The sequence below is a fragment of the Mycetomoellerius zeteki genome, unplaced genomic scaffold (genome assembly GCF_001594055.1).
Source record: "Mycetomoellerius zeteki isolate Tzet28-1 unplaced genomic scaffold, Tzet1.0 scaffold311, whole genome shotgun sequence".
Classification (NCBI taxonomy): Eukaryota; Metazoa; Arthropoda; class Insecta; order Hymenoptera; family Formicidae; genus Mycetomoellerius; species Mycetomoellerius zeteki.
The window spans coordinates 635,015-655,911 of record NW_017257296.1 but is presented as its reverse complement, the minus strand read 5'-3'; the positions used below and the strand labels follow the sequence as shown (position 1 = coordinate 655,911).

Here is a 20,897-nt window from a genome sequence, read left to right as displayed (position 1 = left end):
CAGAATATACATTACAGATTCACGGTAACAGGGTGACTCCCGGATATAACCCGCACTGTCGTGGCCAGAGTTATGTCTAGAAATTACCTTGTCGCTGTGGATCCGCAATGTTACACATTCTGTATTTTTTCTTTATATATCACACCGGGGTTTTTGTTTGGGAGGCAACGACTTATTTATATCACCACAATGCGTGCTTTTCGATACTTCACTTGCCGAGATCAGTGATTAGCAGTTGATGGATCTCCCATATCAAACAAATTCTTCAATACTGCACGTTAAATTCAAACGAATTAGTTGCACGTTTATTGCGTTGAATTTAACGTGCGGTATTGAAGAATTGATATACCAATACGTAATTATGGATTCAATCGGATTAGTCGCACGTTTCATTTCTATGCACATTGGATGAGATACAGAAAATAAATAACTAATCCATAATTACTGATTCAAGAATTACGGATAGAAACGGATTTAAAAAATTCAAAAACTTGATTCGACATCACTTCAATGAATAATTTTCAACATTTTTCAATAATTTCTCGTTTGCTGGGCTGTGATCATAGATCTGTTTTCCATGACTGATATGTACACTTTTGGAACTTAGGCCGGTATTCATAGTCAGATCTTATATTCAAGTCCGTCTTAAGTACAGTCTTAAGAATGTCACGAACCAATCAGAGGGCCGTATTAGCGTCTTAAGACATTACTTAAGACAGTCTTGATATAAGATTGGACTATGAATACCGCCCTTAAAGTGAGATAGATGTATATATTTAATATTTATCGAGAGAAAGCGAGAAAGAGAATTCTAGTGCAGTCTAGTGCAAGAACAGAAATTACATGAACAATCAATGTTGAGTACTTAGAATTAGGTTTAGATACTTAATAGATAAAAGATTAGTTAGTTAGAAAATTTGTACGTATATTTTATATACAGGGTGAATATTAATGCATGTATGTACCTTTTACAATGGGAAGCGAGTTATCGACTGCAGCTGTGACAGATCACATCTAAACAGTGCATAGATGGCTGTCGTTTAAACAGTCATTATAAACTCAAAAAGAATTCACTTTTTTTAAATCCTTTCTTTGAATTTATGAAATCTTTCAAATAAACTGAAAAGAAGTCTATGCACTGCCGTTTAGATGGTCACAGCTGCAGTCGATAACTCGCTTCTCATTGTAAAAGGTACATACATGCATTAATATTCACCCTGTATATAAAATATACGTACAAATTTTCTAACTAACTAATCTTTCGTATTAACTATCTAAACCTAATTCTAAGTACTCAACATTGATTGTTCATGTAATTTCAGGTCCAAATCAAGATTGTTTTATATGTATGAAGTATAAAACGATCGTATATAAAGCAAACAATGGGCGCGTTCAAGTTGACAAAGCAGGCTAGCCTGCTTGCCGAGTAAATGAACATAATTAGTTCTTACTTATAGATCCAACTAATTATATTCAATCGCTCGGTAAGCATGCCTAGCCGCTTTACCGTCTTGAGCTCGTCCATTATTATACGAGTCGACGTTAAAAGTCGGTAACAAAACTGTAATTTTACAACTTTTTTTCGTTTTTGACATAAAGTCGACCGGTTTGAACTACATTATCGTTTATACTTTAATTGTGGAGAAGGATTTTTTAAATCTGTAAAGGCAGTTAGAAAAATACTTGTTTGAAAAAATTGAAATATATCATATTTGTGTATGATTATTGATTCGCAAAATTTTACTATTTAAATTAGTTAAAAATTAAATTTATTAATTAAATTATCGAGTGAATTCAATATTTGATTAATTCGAATTATTTCATTCGAATTATTTTCTAGAGACTAGAGATTTATATTTTGTCTATGTTTATTTTATAATGTTGGCAAGTTTTCAAAAATTAAAAAATTAAGAAATTTAAAAAATACGTATTTCAATTGTGATTTTTTAATTGGAATCTTTAATTGGAATACATTTTCGTATAATCTGATAAATTTGACGGTTTAAGAATCTTGACGAACTTATGTTACAATTCTGATTATTTTTTACCGAACTATATATCTCCTTTTAATAGGTACAATAATGATTCGAAAAATATGTATTTCAACCCAATAAACGACAATGGATTGAAATAGATTCAAATAAAATCAAATTTTCAAAAATATGCATTCGCGAACGTTAAACTGAATCCTTTTCAATCCGAATGCATTTATTCATTTAGGAATTACATGAAACACATTTCTATGCCTTAATTTCAATCTAAAAATAATATCAGTTTTTTCTGTGCCTCATCTGAATATTTCTCAATTCATTCTGAATAGAAAATGCAGTCTTTCGATCCAATTTAATCCAGTTGAATTCAATTCAATCCAATTTAATCCAATTTAATCCAAGAAAGTTTTTGTTATGTGTGTGTGTGTGTAAAATACACATTCAGATAGATAAAATTTTAATTCATTTTAATTAGAGTCCTATGGAAAGTCTCGCTGTCTCTTATTAATTCGAATATTTTCGCGATGATAACTTTTATGATTTTTCGATTGTCATCTTAATTAAGTAATTCGCACATTTTAAATTTCGTTTGTCTGGAACATATTCTCGCGGTAAGTATGACGATTGTTTAAGCATCCCGATTTGTACTTGAAACCTCATAAATCTATTGTCTAACGAGATTAAGATTACATTCCAAATCCAAGCAGAACAACAAATCGCGATAACGTCAAAGTGGCATTAAAATAAATCGGAAAAATGACTTTTAATGATCATTTTGGAATCATTTTCCCAGGTAGCAACACACGTCATTTTGACGTCAAAGGCCGTCATTTTGACGTCAAAAGACGTTATTTTGACGTCAGCTTGCTACCAGGGTTTGATATCATTATAATGACTTGTTCTGCTCGGGAAACGTCCTCTCTGAGGAAATTTTATTTTATAGTACGCATAACGTATTATACTATATATTATATCGAGTAAAATTTTCCTCGGAGAGAACATTTTCGAATGTTATAATAATCCTTAAGAATAAATCATAAGCCTATGTTTTTTATCTCAACGTTCTCACAGTTTATCCCCATACAGCACAGAATTTGCAGCAATATCGCTGCAATATTGCTGCAATGTTGCAGCATTGTTGCTGCAACTTTTATGCTGTAAGGGTCTTTTCTCCTTTTCTCGATCTCCAACGTGAAAAAGAAAGAAAGTTGAATCATGCAAAAAGTTGAGCTGAAAAAATAGACCTACAAATGTTCTTACACTGAACCAAAACTATACGTAAATACAATAAAATATTCATTGTATTATGAAAAAATAATGAAAATCGGTCCAATGAATTCTCATAATGATTTAGATTATAAAACTATTCCTAGAATTCATTGCAAGAATGAATATATAGTTGTAATATAAATGAATCCAGTTCTTGTATCAATGAATTAACTACATTAAATCGGACATTGATTAACGATCATTCATTCACCAAAAATGAACAAAACTTTTTTCAGTGTAATTAAAGCCGTACGCGCTTGCGTACGATGTGTTCCGCCAATCGTGGCCAAGTGTTTATCAACGTTCGTCGCGATACGCATTTGGAGCATTTACGCGCATCTCGATCTCAATGACGGTAAGTAAGTCTCGCTTTTCTCGTATAGATAGAGAGAAAACGGGAAGTGTCGCATATGGAGATTACGAATATAAATAAACCGACCGAGCGAATTGGTAATTTTCCACAGAGTATCGGGAGCGCCGCGAGTCCCACCGCCAATCTCTCGGACTCCCGGAGCTGGATCGCGAGCACAACCGGGTGAAGGACGACGGGGAGATTCGTGTGTGGGGATCCAGTAGGAAATGGCTGCCGTTTTGAGGAGAGAGTTTCGTACCGCGACGAGCGCGCTCGCCGGCAACGGGAACCTGCCGTTACTCGTAGCTGCACGGTAAGCGCAATTAAGCGAACTCGTGCGGAACGCGATCGCCGTTATTATTTTTTCAATTTCTTTAACTTCTTTCTTTCCTCTTAGTGCGATAGCAATCTGTACGTGAGAGTCCGTAACCGTGACGGACCCGCTGCTCGGGTTGACTAACAGCTATATCAATTCATAGGTTTCTAACGAGATCGTCGATCCGCTGCGACATCAGTGAGGGATGGCTGAGCAAACTCCTGGTGAGGAAGATCGAACCTACGAAAGAGTCGCATTCGCGAATGCTCTCCGACAAGGAGGTCATTTACGCACTGCACACTCAAAACATACGGCCAGATTCAATTGACAAATACTTGGCCAACTAGTGAGTCGACATCTTTGTGACCTTGCATCCGAGTGCGTGATGGTTCACTGACCTATAAATTCGATGCAATAGGCCTGCAATTGACCTGTCTTTAGCAGCATGCAATGCTTCCAATTTAGTTTATGATTAGTAGTTTGCTAGGCTTTAAGGCTAATCTATAGCGTGCTCTTTGCTTCTCATATTTCTTGATTTTTACCTCTTGCCTTTTTGCTTCTCCTGTTTATTCGTTTTAAAAGACAAAAGTTGAATTTCAAAAAAAAACAATTCGGGTAGAATGGTAGAACACATAAAATCGTAATGAGATCAAGGTGACATCAAGTTGAAGTAATTTTAGAAAGAATCATAGTGATGTCTTTCGATATATTTTTGACAATGATTTTGTGATGAATTCTTGATACGGTAATGATTCATAGTCGGTTTTTATTTTAAAACTGTCTTAAATAATGCCTTAAGTTGTTAATGCGGCCCTCTGATTGGTTCATGACTTCTTAAGACTGTACTTAAGACGGTCTTGAATATAAGATCTGACTATGAATATCAGTCAGCTGCTTTTGATCAAAAGATCACTTCAAAATTATTGTATCAAGAATTCATCAAAATCGTCACCAAAAGTGTCTCGAATGACATTATGTTTTTCCCTAAAATGACTTCAACTTGATGTTTTCTTGATCTTGTGACTTTGTATTCTATTTGGAAAGAAACACATGACTGTCGATAAAATAGTTGCAAAGAAAAGACAAGAGGTAAAAGCAAAAAACACATTAGCCTTTATAATATCGCAATATGTGATCTTTAAAATATAGTTAAAACTTTCTTTCTCATACAGTATTATATATTTAATTGGTATCATCAGAATATAATTTATATGTACTTGTTTTATAACTTTTGTGGGTTTATAGTAGATTATCGATAAATTGATATAATATTAAACCTGTTAAACTTTAAATAAGCTTGCGATGCTAAATGTTTTCATGTACATTTCTCCTTATTTTTTTTATACCATTCCAGTGAGGAACACGTTAATCTGATACACTCAAAAAAATCTGATTTGAATTGCGAATTAGTGGGTTCGTGGACAGTGGAAGTAGGAGACTTGGATCAGGCCTTACATTTATGGCAGTACACAGGTGGTTACGAACGTATAGATCATACACAGGCTGTGCTTTCCAAAGATGAGGTACGAAATATTTTGTAATATACAAAGAAAAGATACCAGAGACATAGGTCTGTTTTTTTTTCAGCTAAATTTTTTGCATTGTTCATCTGTCTTTTTCTCTTCAATGAGAGAAAAAGAAAAAAAATAAATAGTGCAAGAAGTTCAGCTGAAAAGAACAGATCAGTTTCAATGAACATTGATGACTAAAACCTAATTTTCAGTCTTATCAACGACTTCAAACGGAACGTGGGAATTACTTAAGATCACGTCATTTGCAATATCTATTGGCGTTCAGTTATTGGCCGCCGCTGACAAAAAGGAAAGGGCCAAACAAATATGAAATACGTAGTTATAGTTTGCAACCAGGCACGATGATAGAATGGGGAAACAATTGGGCTAAAGCTATTAATTATAGACGCAACAATGATGAACCGTTTGCTGGTTACTTCTCGCAAATTGGTAGATTGTACAATGTTCATCATATTTGGTGTAAGTGTGAAACCACATATTGTTTATATTACGTTTGTTTTATGTACATACATTATGCTCGTTCATCTTCATACATATCGCATATTTGTTTTTATTTCTCAGGTTACAAGGATCTTCAATCACGTAAAGAAACGCGTGAGAGTGCTTGGAGATCGCCCGGTTGGGACGAGTGTGTCGCTTATACTGTACCTTTAATAAGAGAAATGCATTCGCGCATATTAAACCCAACTTCGTTCTCGCCTACGAAATAAAATTTCACGGATGCGAACACAAATGCATTTGTATATTATATCAGTTATTTCTTATAAATATATATGTACGGATTGTAATATTGTAAAAACATTTGTTACATGTATACACTGTGTAGATTTAAGTATATGAACTATTTACGCGCATGAGAAAAGCTACAAATTTTTGTTGTATTACAACTGGCAGGAATGTAATAGTTTGTTACTATTTGATGTTATACACTAGGAAAAGCGACTGTTTATATGTATATGTATATACATATACTTATGTATATGTATATATACATATATATAATAACATATAAATATATATAAATATTATATATAAAACATGCCATTTTGTCAAAATGTCAGTTGGATCACAACATATTATGTCTGTATAGAGAGAGAAAGATATAAAGGAATGATCTTTATATTCTTCCGCATTTTTTTTTTCATCTACATTCATCAATTTCAAACTATCCAATAGGAAGACAATACGACACGTTTTGATTTTACTAACGACTTTCTTATTTGCCATATTTTTCTATTTTTGCGTATTACAATTGATATATTACGAAAATGCATAGATAATACAGTATAATAACATAAGTAGAAAAAAGATGTATCTGAATTTATAAAAAGCAAATTATCAGTAAAATCTACATGTCATTTAAAAGATCGGCAAGTTGGATCAAAATGCATTCATAGTTCTAACATTTCTCATTTTTATTATCTTATTAATATATATTGTGATTAAACAGTTTCAACTGTTTAAACGGTTTAAACCTTAATTTATGATGCATCACCGTATATTTTTTTCCCCCAATCGATTTAGTTACAAAATGCGTGTATATTACTTAAATTTAAAAATGAAATTGAATATTCGTATAATAATTATTAAGAATGTTTATGACTCGATTATTCGCATTTCATATGCATTTCACGATTATTTATTCATTAGAAAGATATTGGTATTTCAATGATAAAATATCTATCTCGATAAAAATTTACATTTCATGTGTTAATATAATAATAAAGATAATAAACAATAATAAAATAATATTAATAAAATGTAGGGAGAATATATTAGAGTCTATTATACGTTATCTCATGCTATGGATGAGTTGTATGATCATATATTGACTACAAATATTAACTCACCCACTCAGGCAATTACATTCAATTCGATGTAAAATGCTTCAGCATTGTCAGAAAATTCTTAATGTAATTATTCTCTTTAATTACAGTTAATAAAAAGTTAATGCGCTTAAAATATAACATTATTAGTTTTGAAAATTTACGTGTTAATATTTTTCAATATAGACCTATACTTACACATTACAAAATTGAATAAAGAATAAATGTTATAGATGATAATGTTGAGAATTGCCTTAATATACCACACTATGTATGTACATGGAATCTCATTCTACCATTGAAATATAATACAAGCTGATTGGTGTGAGTTATGTTTTTGTCTAAGAACAAAAAATGCAAGAATGAGTTACAATTTAATTACCAATAAAGTTTATAGAAGGTATATATTGAGGAAAAGGAGATTAGATCCAATTTTACTAAAAACAATCATTTTCAGGTTTGCTAGAGAATAAACCCAATATAAATTTTATAAAACTTCGCGCGTACATGGATCTTGTTTTTACAATGCTGATGCATTTTTTAAATAATTATCTTTTTTTTTGGAAAGGAGAGGTCGCACTGTAATATCTTTTCCTTAATTACATAATAGCAAACTAGAAAAATTATAAGAATCTGTGTAATAATATCGAAAATAGAAAGTACCTTCAGAAATCAAAGATTACATGTATGTAACATTCACACGTGATCTTAAATAATATCAATAACGTATCATTCTACTTGTCGCTATTTTATAAATACACGTATTTTTCTTATAATTAGCCTTGTTTAATCAAATTAACAATAACACAAATAGTTATTGAATTTTTATTTGGCTGTCTTTAAAAGGTATCAATATTTTCATGTTTATAAAACATATCTATGGGAGATTATTTTGTCTCACAAAATTTTTGTTTAGTGATCGGTCTGAAGTATTTTCTACTTTCCTTGGTATTTATAGTATTTATTTTGTAAACACGACTATGCCTATTCTTATTACTCTGTGTACTTTAAAAAAATAATGTCGAAAATAAAAAAAAAGAGTTACGATTTATCTTTAATTAAAGCCAGAAATTGTATTGAAGTATATATAGTTACATTCACTTCGGTGTTTCGTCATGTACAAAAAAAAACAATGTTCCTGTAATTGGCCGATGTATAAAGAAGACATAATTCATACTGGAATCGTAATTATTACAGCAATCTCAAAAATATTGCGTTTCTATCTGATGATAGTGAACTGTATCGTAATACAAATCATCAGCATTACAAAAATCACACCTTAAATGGAAGTAAGTGAAGAACGAGCTCGTCAAATAATCACAAGCATAATTTGATACTATGATATTTGATATGCTATGCCTATGATTAATTGTCTAGCTTACCAGTTATCACATTCCAAAGTTAACTGATAAAGTTAGCCACGCACACGTTTTTTGGAAAATTTTATAAATCTCTCTCTCTCGCGCTCGCTCCCCCCTCCCCCCCTCTCTCCCGTGTACACACGCACATGCACACACACGCACACACGCACGCGCACGCACGCACGCACGCACGCACGCCGCGCGCGCGCGCGCACACACACACACACACACACGCGCGCACACACACACGCGCGCACGCACACACACACACACACACACCTAGGCACACTCTCTCTTTCTCTTTTACACTAAATACTAGATATCATAATCAAAATTTCATATCGCAATTCTATGTAAAGCGAATAAATATTTACAAAAATCTAGCAACATCGACAATTAATTTCCTAAATTGGGTATTCAGCAAGTTATAGTGATTACACAGACTATAGTTGAGAATAATCCTTTTGTTACATACATACAACTTAACTCAGAGACATAACTCGTGCTATAATTAAAAGTGCATATAAAACTTAACAATTTCATTTTATATAGAACCTTCCTCGACAAAGGCCGGTTTGAAATCTAAAACTTTAATAATCGCAATTGTTTAATTAGTTACTTATAATAACAGAAAGACGTATTGTATAACATATTAAATTAGTCTAAACAGTTTTCCTAAACCACACATTTTACGTAATTTAGAATCCGGTTTGTTAGCACGAACAATCTCTGTTAGTCTGTTACGTTTCAAATTGATTATAGTAATTGATTTCGGACATCTCTCCCTAATAAGAACCTAAGGAAGAATTAAAATGTATCTTCATACACACATGGATGTCATCTGTCTTTTCCGTAATGAATTGTTACATTTCGATTACTATATATAATATGCGTATTTACATATCATAATGGGAAATATTTCGGTTGATTGTGACAGTTTTCCGTATTGTACAGTTTGGAACATATAACCATGATAACAATTGTATTGTTTGTTTCACTACAATCACTCATATCACTATAATTGAACACACTTTTAGATATTCGTTCGATGCATGCTAGTCGCGTATAATTTTCGCGTCAAATTTTATTTTCACGAAGATTTTAAAAAATACATAATATATATATTATATATATATATATAATGAAAATTGGAATGTATATACTATGTTGCCATTGATAATGCAAATGACAAAATGTTTATTATGTGAATGTCGTTTAAAGCTTTCAATTTTTGTTTAAATGTATAAGTTATATGGGGGAAGAAAAATTAACGAACAACTTACGAAATAAAATGCAATATTTTTGGTCATGCCCCGCAATGTTTTATAATTACTTATATCTCTTCTAAAACTAAATAAACATTTTTATTTTAATTTACGTGAAAAATCTCAAGTTATAAGCGTAAAATAAAATTATAGAACGTTAGTTCTTTTTTTTAAATATAATATATACGTATTAATATATAATACAAGTATTTGATTGGCTTTCTCAACTATCGTTTACAAGTATTTCATGGTGACATGTTTTACTGCTCTCCATATGTATCTATAAATATATATTAAAAAAAAATTAATTGAATTGTAAAAATTTACATTTTTTATGATAACAATGAAATGCTTTATACAATAAAACTTATTGACATTTCATATTCCAAAAATAAATGGACTGTATGTGTTGCTAAATATTAACTACATAATATAGTAGCACCCCTGCTTAAAAATGTTATGTTAATGGAAATACACTTTCTTAATACGTACTTCTTGAATTTAATACAAAACGAGATATTTGTTTTTCGTTGATTTTCTAGGAAAATTGTTATGTAACAAAACATCGGAAGGAATAACAGTCACAATCATGGATATGGACTTTACATGTATAATGGTTTCGTGACATATAAAATAAAAATATATGAAAAAATAATAAATAAGAAAACAAAACATGTATATTTTGATGTAAAAGTACAACATTGGGATGTGTACTGGATGAAATTTTGAATGCAGTTATAGAGTATATGATACAATATAAATATAATGGAGCGCGATAATCAAAAAGTATACTTTAAACTCTCATAAGCAATTTAGAGGAATAAACGTTTGTTGAACGTTTATTCTTTTAAAACACAAATAATCGGTACAATTGAAATATTATGAAAAGTGAATATTTTGAGGAATTTACATATCAAATTAAGATAAATGTTATAGCTATCAGTATAAACGTGTAGAACATTTAGTTAATGCATCAATAATATCAATTCGTCTTATATTTAAAGTAATTAATATCTGCATGATTTTACTCCTGTTCATTAAATATCGTATTTAACATATAAATACTTTTAACTCCACTGGTTTAATGCTGTATGAATAAAGACATGGAAGTGAAAAGGAAATCATGTGAGACATTAAATAACTAGCTTTATAACTGAAAATAAATTTACTTTATAATAACGTAAAAAATATTTAGATTAATAAAAAAACGTAACATCTTCATTATCAAGAATCTTTCATTATATAAAACGTGAATATTTAAATTTTCTTAAACAAAAAAAAAATGCATATAATAGATACAAATTAATATATCACATAAATAATTTTAATATATTAATTTTATGTAAATTACATATTTAGGAAACATCCAAGATACAACATTAAAGAATCTTACAGAGCTGCGTTTAGAAACTTCACCTGGGTATACCTAGGTATCGTTTTATCTTTGTTCATTATTCAATGAACAACAAAGATAAAATGATAATACCCTGAATTTCCGAACGCAGCAGGAAACTTGAAAGGAATTGAAAAGTGAATACCAATTGCTTCTAATTCTCAACAATAATTTTATTAGTAATTAAATTTGTTATATTGATATAAGATGAAAAGTATAAAGCAATAAATGGATAACTTGTTGTATCCTGAATCTAAACCTCTATTAGAGAAATGCACGTTTGATTGCTGATATTTACACTTATATATATATATATATATCATATATATATATATACAACAAAAAGAGTTTTACTAAATTTATTAGAATATTACTTTACAAATTCTCCACTATTACTCTTTAAATGAATATATATAATTAAAATCTGGAAATACGTAAAAAATATACTAATGCGCGCGATGCTCGATTATCACGAAAAACTTTAAAGTTTTGATCGTGAAAGTAACGTAAAAGTCAGAACACCACACTGAGAAAAATATCTCAGATTTATCTAAGGGAAAAAGAATAAAATATATATTATTTTCGAGCATTATAACTATTGTACTGTTATTTTTATTATATTTGTAGCATATTAATAAATAAATGTCTCTAAATTTTTTTCTGTGGTATAGGTGTGTATAAAATTTTTTATTCCCTATGCTGACATCGTCTGGCCTATAAATTTGAAGATTCTCTAATGGATATTAGAAACGAGATTAATGTTTGAAAGATTTTCCTTTATCTCTATATGCATCAGAATATTTGGTTACGATTAATAAATATTACAATGTTGCAAAAAGCATCTAAATTCTTCTTCAATATGAAGCTTTCTCTTTCTTTTCTAGCAAAGTATGTTGATACATCTGGACGATTAAAAATTACGCGCCTATGACAATTTCAGTCCAATACACATTCCCAACCTTAACAAATCTTTCAGATTCGGTTCAATGCACGCAATGAGCCAACCCTTGTTATATTTGTAAGTCATTGAATTATTATTATACGTCGGCAGACTCGTCATGTACTTACTACAGGCAGACATATATACATATACATACATAGATACGTACATATATATGTATATGTATACTAATATGATTAAAATTAAAGACTATTAGGGGGGAAGGACGTGGAGCTATTACTGTGAGCCAGACTTAACATGGAGCCACTAAGGCTTTCATCGTCTGGATAAGATTCTTTCGATGCTTCAGCTATCGCCAGAGCACTGCAATAATTTGAAAAATGCTATAAAAATAATGCAACGTTGCGTTTGATAAATTTAGCATATTTCTTGCAAAAAACTTAATTTAACTTAATACTATATATTTTATTTTCTATTAACGTACCTGAATCCTATTCTTGCACTTTCCTCATCAAATTGCTGTAGTTCCCGTTCTTGCCTTTCATGTAACAGGCGTATACGTTCACTACGTTCGCGAAGGAATTCCTGAGTTTCTAATTCCATTTTTTGTTCAAGTAAAGCTCGTCTGACGGATACACGGTCTTCCAATTCACGACGTTCTCTGTTCCTCTGCGCCTCGGCTTGCATCTTATTTTTTGATTGGTATGCCATTAGAATTTCTAATTCATAATTTAACCTTTCCTGTAAGATTAATATTAATTTATCATTAATATCGTATAATTATGAAGTTGTATAGTACAATATGCAATAATATATGATAATGTCAATTGTCGAACCTTAAGATTATGGCATTCTACTTCTTGTGACTCGTCTAACCGTATACTTTGCTTTTGAAGCATTTCAGCAATACTTTGCTCATATTGATCACCTAAAAGTGCTAATTTGCGTCTTTGTTCTTCCTTTAATTTTTTAATAACTGCTTTTTGCTCATCCTTAGCAGTCGTTTGCAGGATTTGAGCTTTCAACGCTTTATATTGTCGTGTTTGTATTTTACAAGTTTCTCTAAACTGTTTACGAATTTGCATTTCCTTTTGCTAAAATTATAAATTCCATTTGTGAATACAATATAAAATGTACAAAGAAAAACATTGGAAATAATATATATGTCAATAGAATTTTTTTCACACAAATTAATTCTATATAAATAAAATAAAATTGAGTGAATATTAAAGTATCTATTTTAATGTTTTACTTGAAAACATTCATTTTAAGAACAAATATCAATATCTACGTTCATATTATTAGATATTGTTATTTACCTTGAGACTCTTCGGTTGTTGTTTAAGTTCTAACGCATGCTTTTTACGTAGATCACGTTCGGCCCGTTGCATATAATCCTGCTGATTACAAAGTTCTGTTGAATGCTGTCGATGTACTTGATCCTCACGAAGTGCGTGTACTGCTCTTTGTTGTCTATATTCTAATTCTTGCGTTTTTTCATGATGTCGCAGAAGCATAGCATGTGCTTGCTCCAGTTGCTGTTGCCGTTTATTCAATTCCTGTTTAATAAATGTATTTAATGTAATAAAATTCACATTCTTAAAATATCCTATATAAGACAAAAATATCAATAAGAATCACTAAGCTTGATCTCGGAATTAACACTATGGGAAAAGAGTTGTTAATTCGAAATATTTAAAATTAAAAAATGCGATATAGAAAAGATTTTAAAGAAAAAAAATATATGAGTTCAATAATAAAAAAATCTTTAAATATCAATAGTAATACGAACTTCACGAAGAAGCTCCTGCTCCAAACTATGGAAGATGAGTAACTTTTTTCTACGGAATTTTCGAATTTCAAGATCCAAATATTCTCGTTGTCCCCTCGCAAGCCGTTGTTCCTCTTGCGCTTCCATCTGTCTCAAATTATCTTTCTGACTTTGAAGTGTAGCATCTCGTTGCCTCTTTGGAGTTACTTCATCCTGAGAAAGTTCTTTTTTCCATCTTTCTTTATAGGCCTATATAAATAAAATTATATGTTTAAAGATATAAATTAAATGTGTAAGATATGAATTAAAATTTTACATATCACAATAAATTTCTTATGCCGATATCTTACTTTGTACTCTCTCTTCTGTTGAGCTTCCAGAGCTTTACGGTCAGCTTCATGTCTACTTGTTATCTCTTTATTAAGTTTCTTCTCAGCATTTTGATTTTGTTTTAACTTGCGTTCTAACTCTTGTAGATGTCTGAGTTGCAATTTCTCGAGATCCTTACTAAACTGTTGTAACAAAGTTTCATACTCTTTATCCAACAGCTGTTTATGTGACTCCATTTCCATTTTACAACGTTCCTCTAATTTCACCTATAAATAAAAGAAATATTACATTATAAACATAAAAATTTTTTTAATTTTTTCATAATTATTAATAATTATTGTTTAGAGATTTAAAATCCGTTTATTTAAATACAATTTTTTTTAAACGTCAATTGAATTATTTATCAAAATTTTAATTCTTTCAAACATACAAATTTAGAAATTTATCAATCGTAATCATTATAAGATTATTTGTAAAGATTGTATAGATTCGTGATACTACTAATTAGAATGTTTGAATTCTTACCAAAGCACCTTGGTGCTCTCTCCTCATTCGTTTATATCCACTCATTTGTTCATGCATTTCTTCTTGCATATGTTCTTTTTGTTGTTTCGTAACAATTGAAGTTGTCCTAATTGTTGCAAAATTATTGGCACCGTGTTCAAGAAGATTGGCAGTGACACCACCTGCTGAGACCTTATGCCGATTTCTGACAGATCCCGAAGAATAATCATTACCATCAGCATTCGGCAGCGGCAGGCTATTGGTGGAGGAACTTTGAGAGCTTGCTGAGACGCCCATCGAGTGAATCGAGTGTTCTGAGGTAATTGAATTGCTTTTGCTACTATCGCCACCTGTTTGTTCATCAGGAGTATCTGTAAGTGATTGTAGTTTTAAAGATTCAAAAGTATGTACAGCACTTTTTAATTAGCATATTCAGAAAAAGTGTAAGCATAAAAAATATACGTATAGCTTAATAAGAATTTCATTTGATAAATAATAATCATACCGTCAGCGTCACCAACTGTGCTCTCTGTTTCGCATGCATCGATCATCAAGATCTTCTTCATTTTACGATAATTCAAATTATCTAATTCCCGAACAGCGGCTTTTGTTCTCTGTATCAAATCTATCAAAACTTGAGGAGAACGTGGTCTGGTGACAAATTGATGCTGTAAAATTGAAAGCCTATAAGAGAACAACTAGACTACTACTAACATACTACATATAATGAAACAAAAAAAAAGAAAAAATATATACGGATGTAAAGTATCGCTACAGATATACATAAGGACAACTCACTGATAACAGTTTCCCGGATGTTGGTCTTTCAATTGGACTTTTTGTGAGACACACCTCAACAAAATGTCGAAAAACATCAGTCCAATCTGGCGAATTTAACGTTGGAGTGTCATTCTGTGCAATATGATACAAGGCGCTCATTGCGTTCATATTAAAATAAGGTGGCTTTCTTTCCGCTATAATCAATAATATAAATAACGAAGTTTTGTGTTTAAATTAGAATAAATAATAAGAATATAGATAAAATTATTTTTCTTTGATGAAACAGAAAAATTGAGATGTTAATTAAATTAAAGAACTTTACTTTGAAAAATTATATTAATGTCTTTCGAATTGGAATAATCATTGCTACTTTGTTAGTCATAAAAGAATTATCATAAATGCAGATATTGAATAATTGTGCAAATTGATTTAAATTATATGGTAATAATTACTTTAAATCGTTGTACCAACATACTCTGATGCTGTGATAAGTTTTTATACATAATTATAATTAATACGTTAACTACACATACCTAATTCGATGCATGTTATTCCTAATGACCATACGTCAACCTTGCCATCATATTGCCCCTCGTCCATAGCCAATATAACTTCTGGCGCCATCCAGTACGGAGTCCCTACAAAGCTATTGGCTGGACATTTTATACTCGCAGATCCAAAATCAGCTAATTTCACTGTACCGTTCTCAGTAAGTAAAATATTTCCAGCTTTCACATCACGATGGATTCTCCCAAGGGAGTGAAGATAATGCAAGCCGCGTAATACACCTTCGCATATTGCAGCTATTTCTTCTTCCTTCAGTGGTCTTTTATGTACCTCAATAATATCTGATGCAGAGCCAAGACAATATTCCATCACCAACTGCAAAACAGCACACAACGATCCAGCTTTAATATTGTTTAGAAAATACTAGTTTGAAGGATTTAAAACATGATCGAATTGATCGAATAAAGACACAAAATATCGTACATACCCAGGCAGTGTGGTCCCTGAGATAGCAACCCTTATACTCTATAGTGTTAGGATGATTAAGTTGCCTAAGAAATCGAATTTCCTTTAAAATGTCCTGCCACTTTTCTACCGTTTGCTTCCCCAGGTAAGACATTTTCTTGATGGCAACAATTTCTTTGGTAACCAGGCATCGTGCATAGTAAACAGCCCCGAAACTACCATGCCCGATCTCGCGTAAATCCTCAAATATTTTCTCCGGATCATTTTTCTCAAATAATTCGGCAATCTCTGGGTCCTTTAAACTACCAGGCCTTGCAACAGCTGGCATAGTCGAGTTGTTGATAATTAGATGCCCGAGGCCTAGTCCAGACACCTTGCCCTGTTATCTTTAGATTCCTTGCCTGAACCGTCTGTTTTTATTGAATCCTCTGTCAGTCCATTCCCAAATTTAACATTCTATAAAAAAAATGTTTTTAAGTCTAGACACATTAAGCTCATAAAATTTGAAGTTACAAATTAATGTATATCGCGTTACTATATATAATATATTATTTCATAATCTAATCGATTATATAGAAAATATAAAATTATTAGAAAAAATATTTAAAAATTCATAAACTGTCATGTAAGATATTAAGAGCTATAAAAATATTTCTTATTTCATTCAGAGATAAAAGTCTTTACAAAATTATGCTAAAGAAGATCAGTATTTATTAACTTTTACTTTTTAACACTAATTATTTTGATAAATACAGATTTAAAATGTAACAAAGATCACTATCAATCAAATGAAGGATAAAATTTTTTTATTTCTTTGTATTTTCAAAACATTAACGCAGCTAATAATATCTCAATATGTCAATATCTCAATATGTCAATATTTTTTTATTTCTTATTTCAAATTTCAATAAGGAATTTACACATTCCAGTATTTGCAAATCATTAATTTTATCACACACACTAATTAAGAACGATAACTTTACTGTAAAAATAAGAACACTCTCAAATTAACAATTTAAAATCTTAATAATTTATCGTTCTTGCATAATTATACAGATAAAGTATATCTGTGTACTTTACATTAATCAGATTATCATTCAATTACAAAACATTTTAATTGTGTCTTCTTACAGATTTCATATGTCTGCATTTCCACAAATTCTTATTTCTTAATGTCAAGGATTAAGCCTTGCAGTTTTACACTATAACCGATTTGCACCCGAAGATTATCTTGAAACACTACTTTCCTACTTCTCTAATTTCACTGTACGAAAGTAATTGCAAGCATTTTAATTGCAAGCAATTAAATTCTTTATGAAATTTTCAACTCCGAGTTCATCACGGGTCCGAGAACTTTCTCGGAAGAAACTGTTCGTTTCTCAGAAAAGCATCCGCTAATTTTCCGCTCGTGTATCAAGAGTCGAGGCACCTTCCTCCGAGCCGGATGTACCTTACGCGTGATTTACGAGCGTAAGGACCGAGTATACACTGAATGGCAGCGCGGCGCATTGAAAACGCAGAGGCACAACAACAAACATTAATGCTCGGCCCATTGTCCGAATCTTGTCATCGGTCGTTGTCGTGTCGTTTCCGTTTTTTATCTCGTTCGCGGGAGTGAGGATCTAAATGCGATTTCCCTCGCGATCGCGACGGTGGGGAGGACGAAGAGGAAACATGTAACGGCTCAAACGACACAGAAATAGGCACGTTCTTCCCGTAGGAGCGACGAGAACCGCCGCACTCTCGTCATTGTTGTCGCGTTAGTCACGTTACTCGTGATCTCGAGCAGTATCGAGCGGCTGACACTTAGTGTCTATCATCGAGGAGAGATACTCGATTCTCGATGGAGAGAAGGAGACTATCAGAGATCGTCGTTTCTATGACAATTCTGTCGCGTGGACAGGATCGGATCAGGAACGAGAGAAAAAGAGGGCGGAAGGGGAAGAGGGGCAGGAGGCAAAATTCGGCAGGTCGCGCACGAGAGAGAGAGAGAGAGAGAGAGAGAGAATTATCGACGCGCGGCGCCGAGAGGGAATATCCTTAAACGCGAGCGAGCCACCTCCGGGTTCGCGATCCTTTTCGCGAGAAATCGGTGGCGATGCGACGACGTCGGGAAATTCGTTCGCGGAGGAAAAGAAAAGTCCGCGGACAGATCGGACGACGGCGATGACAAAGACGACGACGTCGATTATAACGATGACGACGGTAACGGCGACGACGAGAGAATTCGCAGGAGGTGGAGAAATGCGGGCGTAAGGAGGGTTGGGTCCTCGGCGCTCGTCGGCCCGATCGGACCCCTGCCCCACCTCTTCCCGTCGCCGTCCACGTCCTCCTCGCGCTCCGCCGCACCCCCTACCGCGTCGCGGACGTCGCGGTGCAGCGCTGCAACGCGCTGCGCCGTCGACGACGAGACGAAAACATGCACCTCACGCGTTATAGCGCGCGCATCACGACGGCCGGTCCCGTCACGTCCCCGTCTATCCATCCATCCGTCTGGGTGGCGTGACATCGCGCGGTTTCACGCGCCGCGACCCGCGGCGGATGGGAATTCCGTTGGGGCGCCAGGGCAGGGCTCGGTCGGGCTAAAAAAGGGTCGAGAAAATTGTATTCACCTCCAAAATGGCGAGGGAGCGGGCGGGGAAGCATGCGCCTCGTAGGCTCCGTGCGCACTCTCTTCAGGCGGAGCAGTCCTTTTTCCTGAACCTGGCCGACGATCCCGCGGGCATAATTAAACGCCTGCGATCCTCGGGCGAGCCCGCCGTTGATTCGCGAGAGTTGCGCACCGCGCCCCGGAACAATACACGCTTCGTCGTCGTCGTGCCGTCGTCGTCGTCGTCGTCGCTCGTCGCCGATACGCACGTCACGCACGCACCTACACACACATATACATATACATATACTCTCTCTCTTTCTCTCTCTCTCGCTCTCTTTCGTTTTTCGCGTACGCGCGCGCGAGCACTCTCGCGAGAGTGAACGAGCCGCGAGACAGCGAACAACGACGAGGCCACCGTACCTCGAATCCACAGACGATCGCAAGGACCGTGCGCGAGGATTCCTCCACCTGCGTCTCACGTCCGATTTCGCTCGTCCCGCTTCGTACCGTACTTGCACCGTATACACCGTACACACTACACGGCACACCAGGCGAGAGAGCCGTCCATTCGCGATGGCGGTGGCGCTCTACGACGGTCACGTTGCGAACTAACTCGCCTCGTGCCGTCTCTCTTTCGTTGTGCTGTTTTATCACGATACGATTCAACGAAAAGTGGAAGTTTCCTATTTACCGACTGACGAATAATTTGGAGATCTTTGGTAATTTCACCGGTCTAAAAATTTCTGTATTGTTGACGAGATCGTCCAAGAAAAATTTTTTTTTTCACTATGCATGCTTCAAAGATTTAAGCGACGATTCTCCCGTTTGGAATACATTCTATGTATGAAAATACAAATTTATAAAATTACAGAAAAATGACAAGAGAACATTTAATTATAAAATTATAAGCAATTTAGAAAATCCTGTTCACTAAAGATATTCGTAATTTCATTAATATCTGGAAAAACCTTAAACACTTTTGGATTATACATATATTGTATCATGATTTTATAAAAAGAAGAGTATTTATTATACGTTCTCATGTATTACAGCAGTTTATTTTCGTGTTCATATATATATATGTACAAAATACAATTAGCGTCTATATAAGTATAAGATTTTTAAAAAAGATCTTATTTTTACAAATTATATGTATAAAATTTATGAATACAAAATAAGAAAAAATTATAATATTTACAGTTTACTTTATCACATAAAAAATATTAACTGTCCTATTTCGATACTTTTTAGTTTAAACAGTTCTCTTCTCATACCCGCTCTAAATCTTCCATCAAAGACGTAAGAAACGTGTTGCCATTGATTAATCTCGTAGTTGCCACGACAAACTCGACATTTACTAAAAAAAAAATGTATTATGTTTATTATGTAAGTTATACAGGGTGTTTCCAAATTAAATGGCAAAACTTCGGGAGCGTGTAGAGGAGTAAAAAACTAAGAAAAAAAGTCCTATAGACATATGCTCCTTTTTGCTTTGTTTCGCAGGAAATCACGAAAAAAGAAAAAAATATATTTAATTTATTATTTTAATTATTTTATTTATAAACTTTTTAATGAAGATTTTGTTCGAAATGTGCACCTCTTGCAGCAATACAAGCATTGCATCTGTCAAACACGGCTCTTGTAGCAGCCAGGCACTGTTCTTGCGATATTCTGTTCGCTGCAGCTACGATACGATTTCTCAAATGTTGCTCTGATTGAATAGGCGAAGAATAAACTTCTT

The 20,897-nt window shown here is 33.3% G+C and overlaps 3 protein-coding genes across 7 annotated transcripts in view; 1 reads left to right on the top strand and 2 right to left on the bottom strand.

Moving 5' to 3' along the window:
• Nucleotides 1-3,537: 3,537 nt before the first annotated feature.
• Nucleotides 3,538-6,421, top strand: Nipsnap (protein nipsnap). Of its 2 annotated transcripts, XM_018451547.1 has the most exons (6): nt 3,538-3,615; nt 3,725-3,925; nt 4,092-4,274; nt 5,283-5,451; nt 5,652-5,919; nt 6,022-6,421. In XM_018451547.1, exons 2-6 carry the CDS (start codon nt 3,840-3,842, stop codon nt 6,168-6,170), a joined length of 855 nt encoding a protein of 284 aa, XP_018307049.1. In that variant the 5' UTR covers nt 3,538-3,615; nt 3,725-3,839; the 3' UTR covers nt 6,171-6,421. The 2 variants fall into 2 exon arrangements, with proteins under 2 accessions (XP_018307049.1, XP_018307050.1); XM_018451548.1 differs by lacking the exon at nt 3,538-3,615 and having other exon boundaries at nt 3,623-3,925.
• Nucleotides 6,422-11,970: 5,549 nt separating this feature from the next.
• Tao (Serine/threonine-protein kinase Tao) lies at nt 11,971-19,732 on the bottom strand. 4 transcript variants are annotated; one of them, XM_018451544.1, is made up of 13 exons: nt 19,577-19,732; nt 19,176-19,435; nt 16,586-17,019; nt 16,125-16,473; nt 15,610-15,785; nt 15,317-15,479; nt 14,833-15,182; nt 14,328-14,573; nt 13,999-14,226; nt 13,526-13,765; nt 13,043-13,300; nt 12,691-12,947; nt 11,971-12,569 (listed from the first exon to the last, which is right to left on the bottom strand). In XM_018451544.1, exons 3-13 carry the CDS (start codon nt 16,889-16,891, stop codon nt 12,449-12,451), a joined length of 2,694 nt encoding a protein of 897 aa, XP_018307046.1. In that variant the 5' UTR covers nt 16,892-17,019; nt 19,176-19,435; nt 19,577-19,732; the 3' UTR covers nt 11,971-12,448. The 4 variants fall into 4 exon arrangements, with proteins under 4 accessions (XP_018307046.1, XP_018307045.1, XP_018307047.1 ...); XM_018451543.1 differs by having other exon boundaries at nt 19,176-19,732; XM_018451545.1 differs by lacking the exon at nt 19,176-19,435.
• Nucleotides 19,733-20,364: 632 nt separating this feature from the next.
• The window catches only part of car (vacuolar protein sorting-associated protein 33A), a 3,343-nt gene continuing 2,810 nt past the window's right edge, over nt 20,365-20,897 (bottom strand). The window contains exon 8 of the mRNA XM_018451494.1: nt 20,365-20,513. Coding sequence (XP_018306996.1) covers nt 20,425-20,513 — 89 coding nt within the window. The 3' untranslated portion in view covers nt 20,365-20,424. The remainder of the gene's footprint in view (nt 20,514-20,897) is intronic.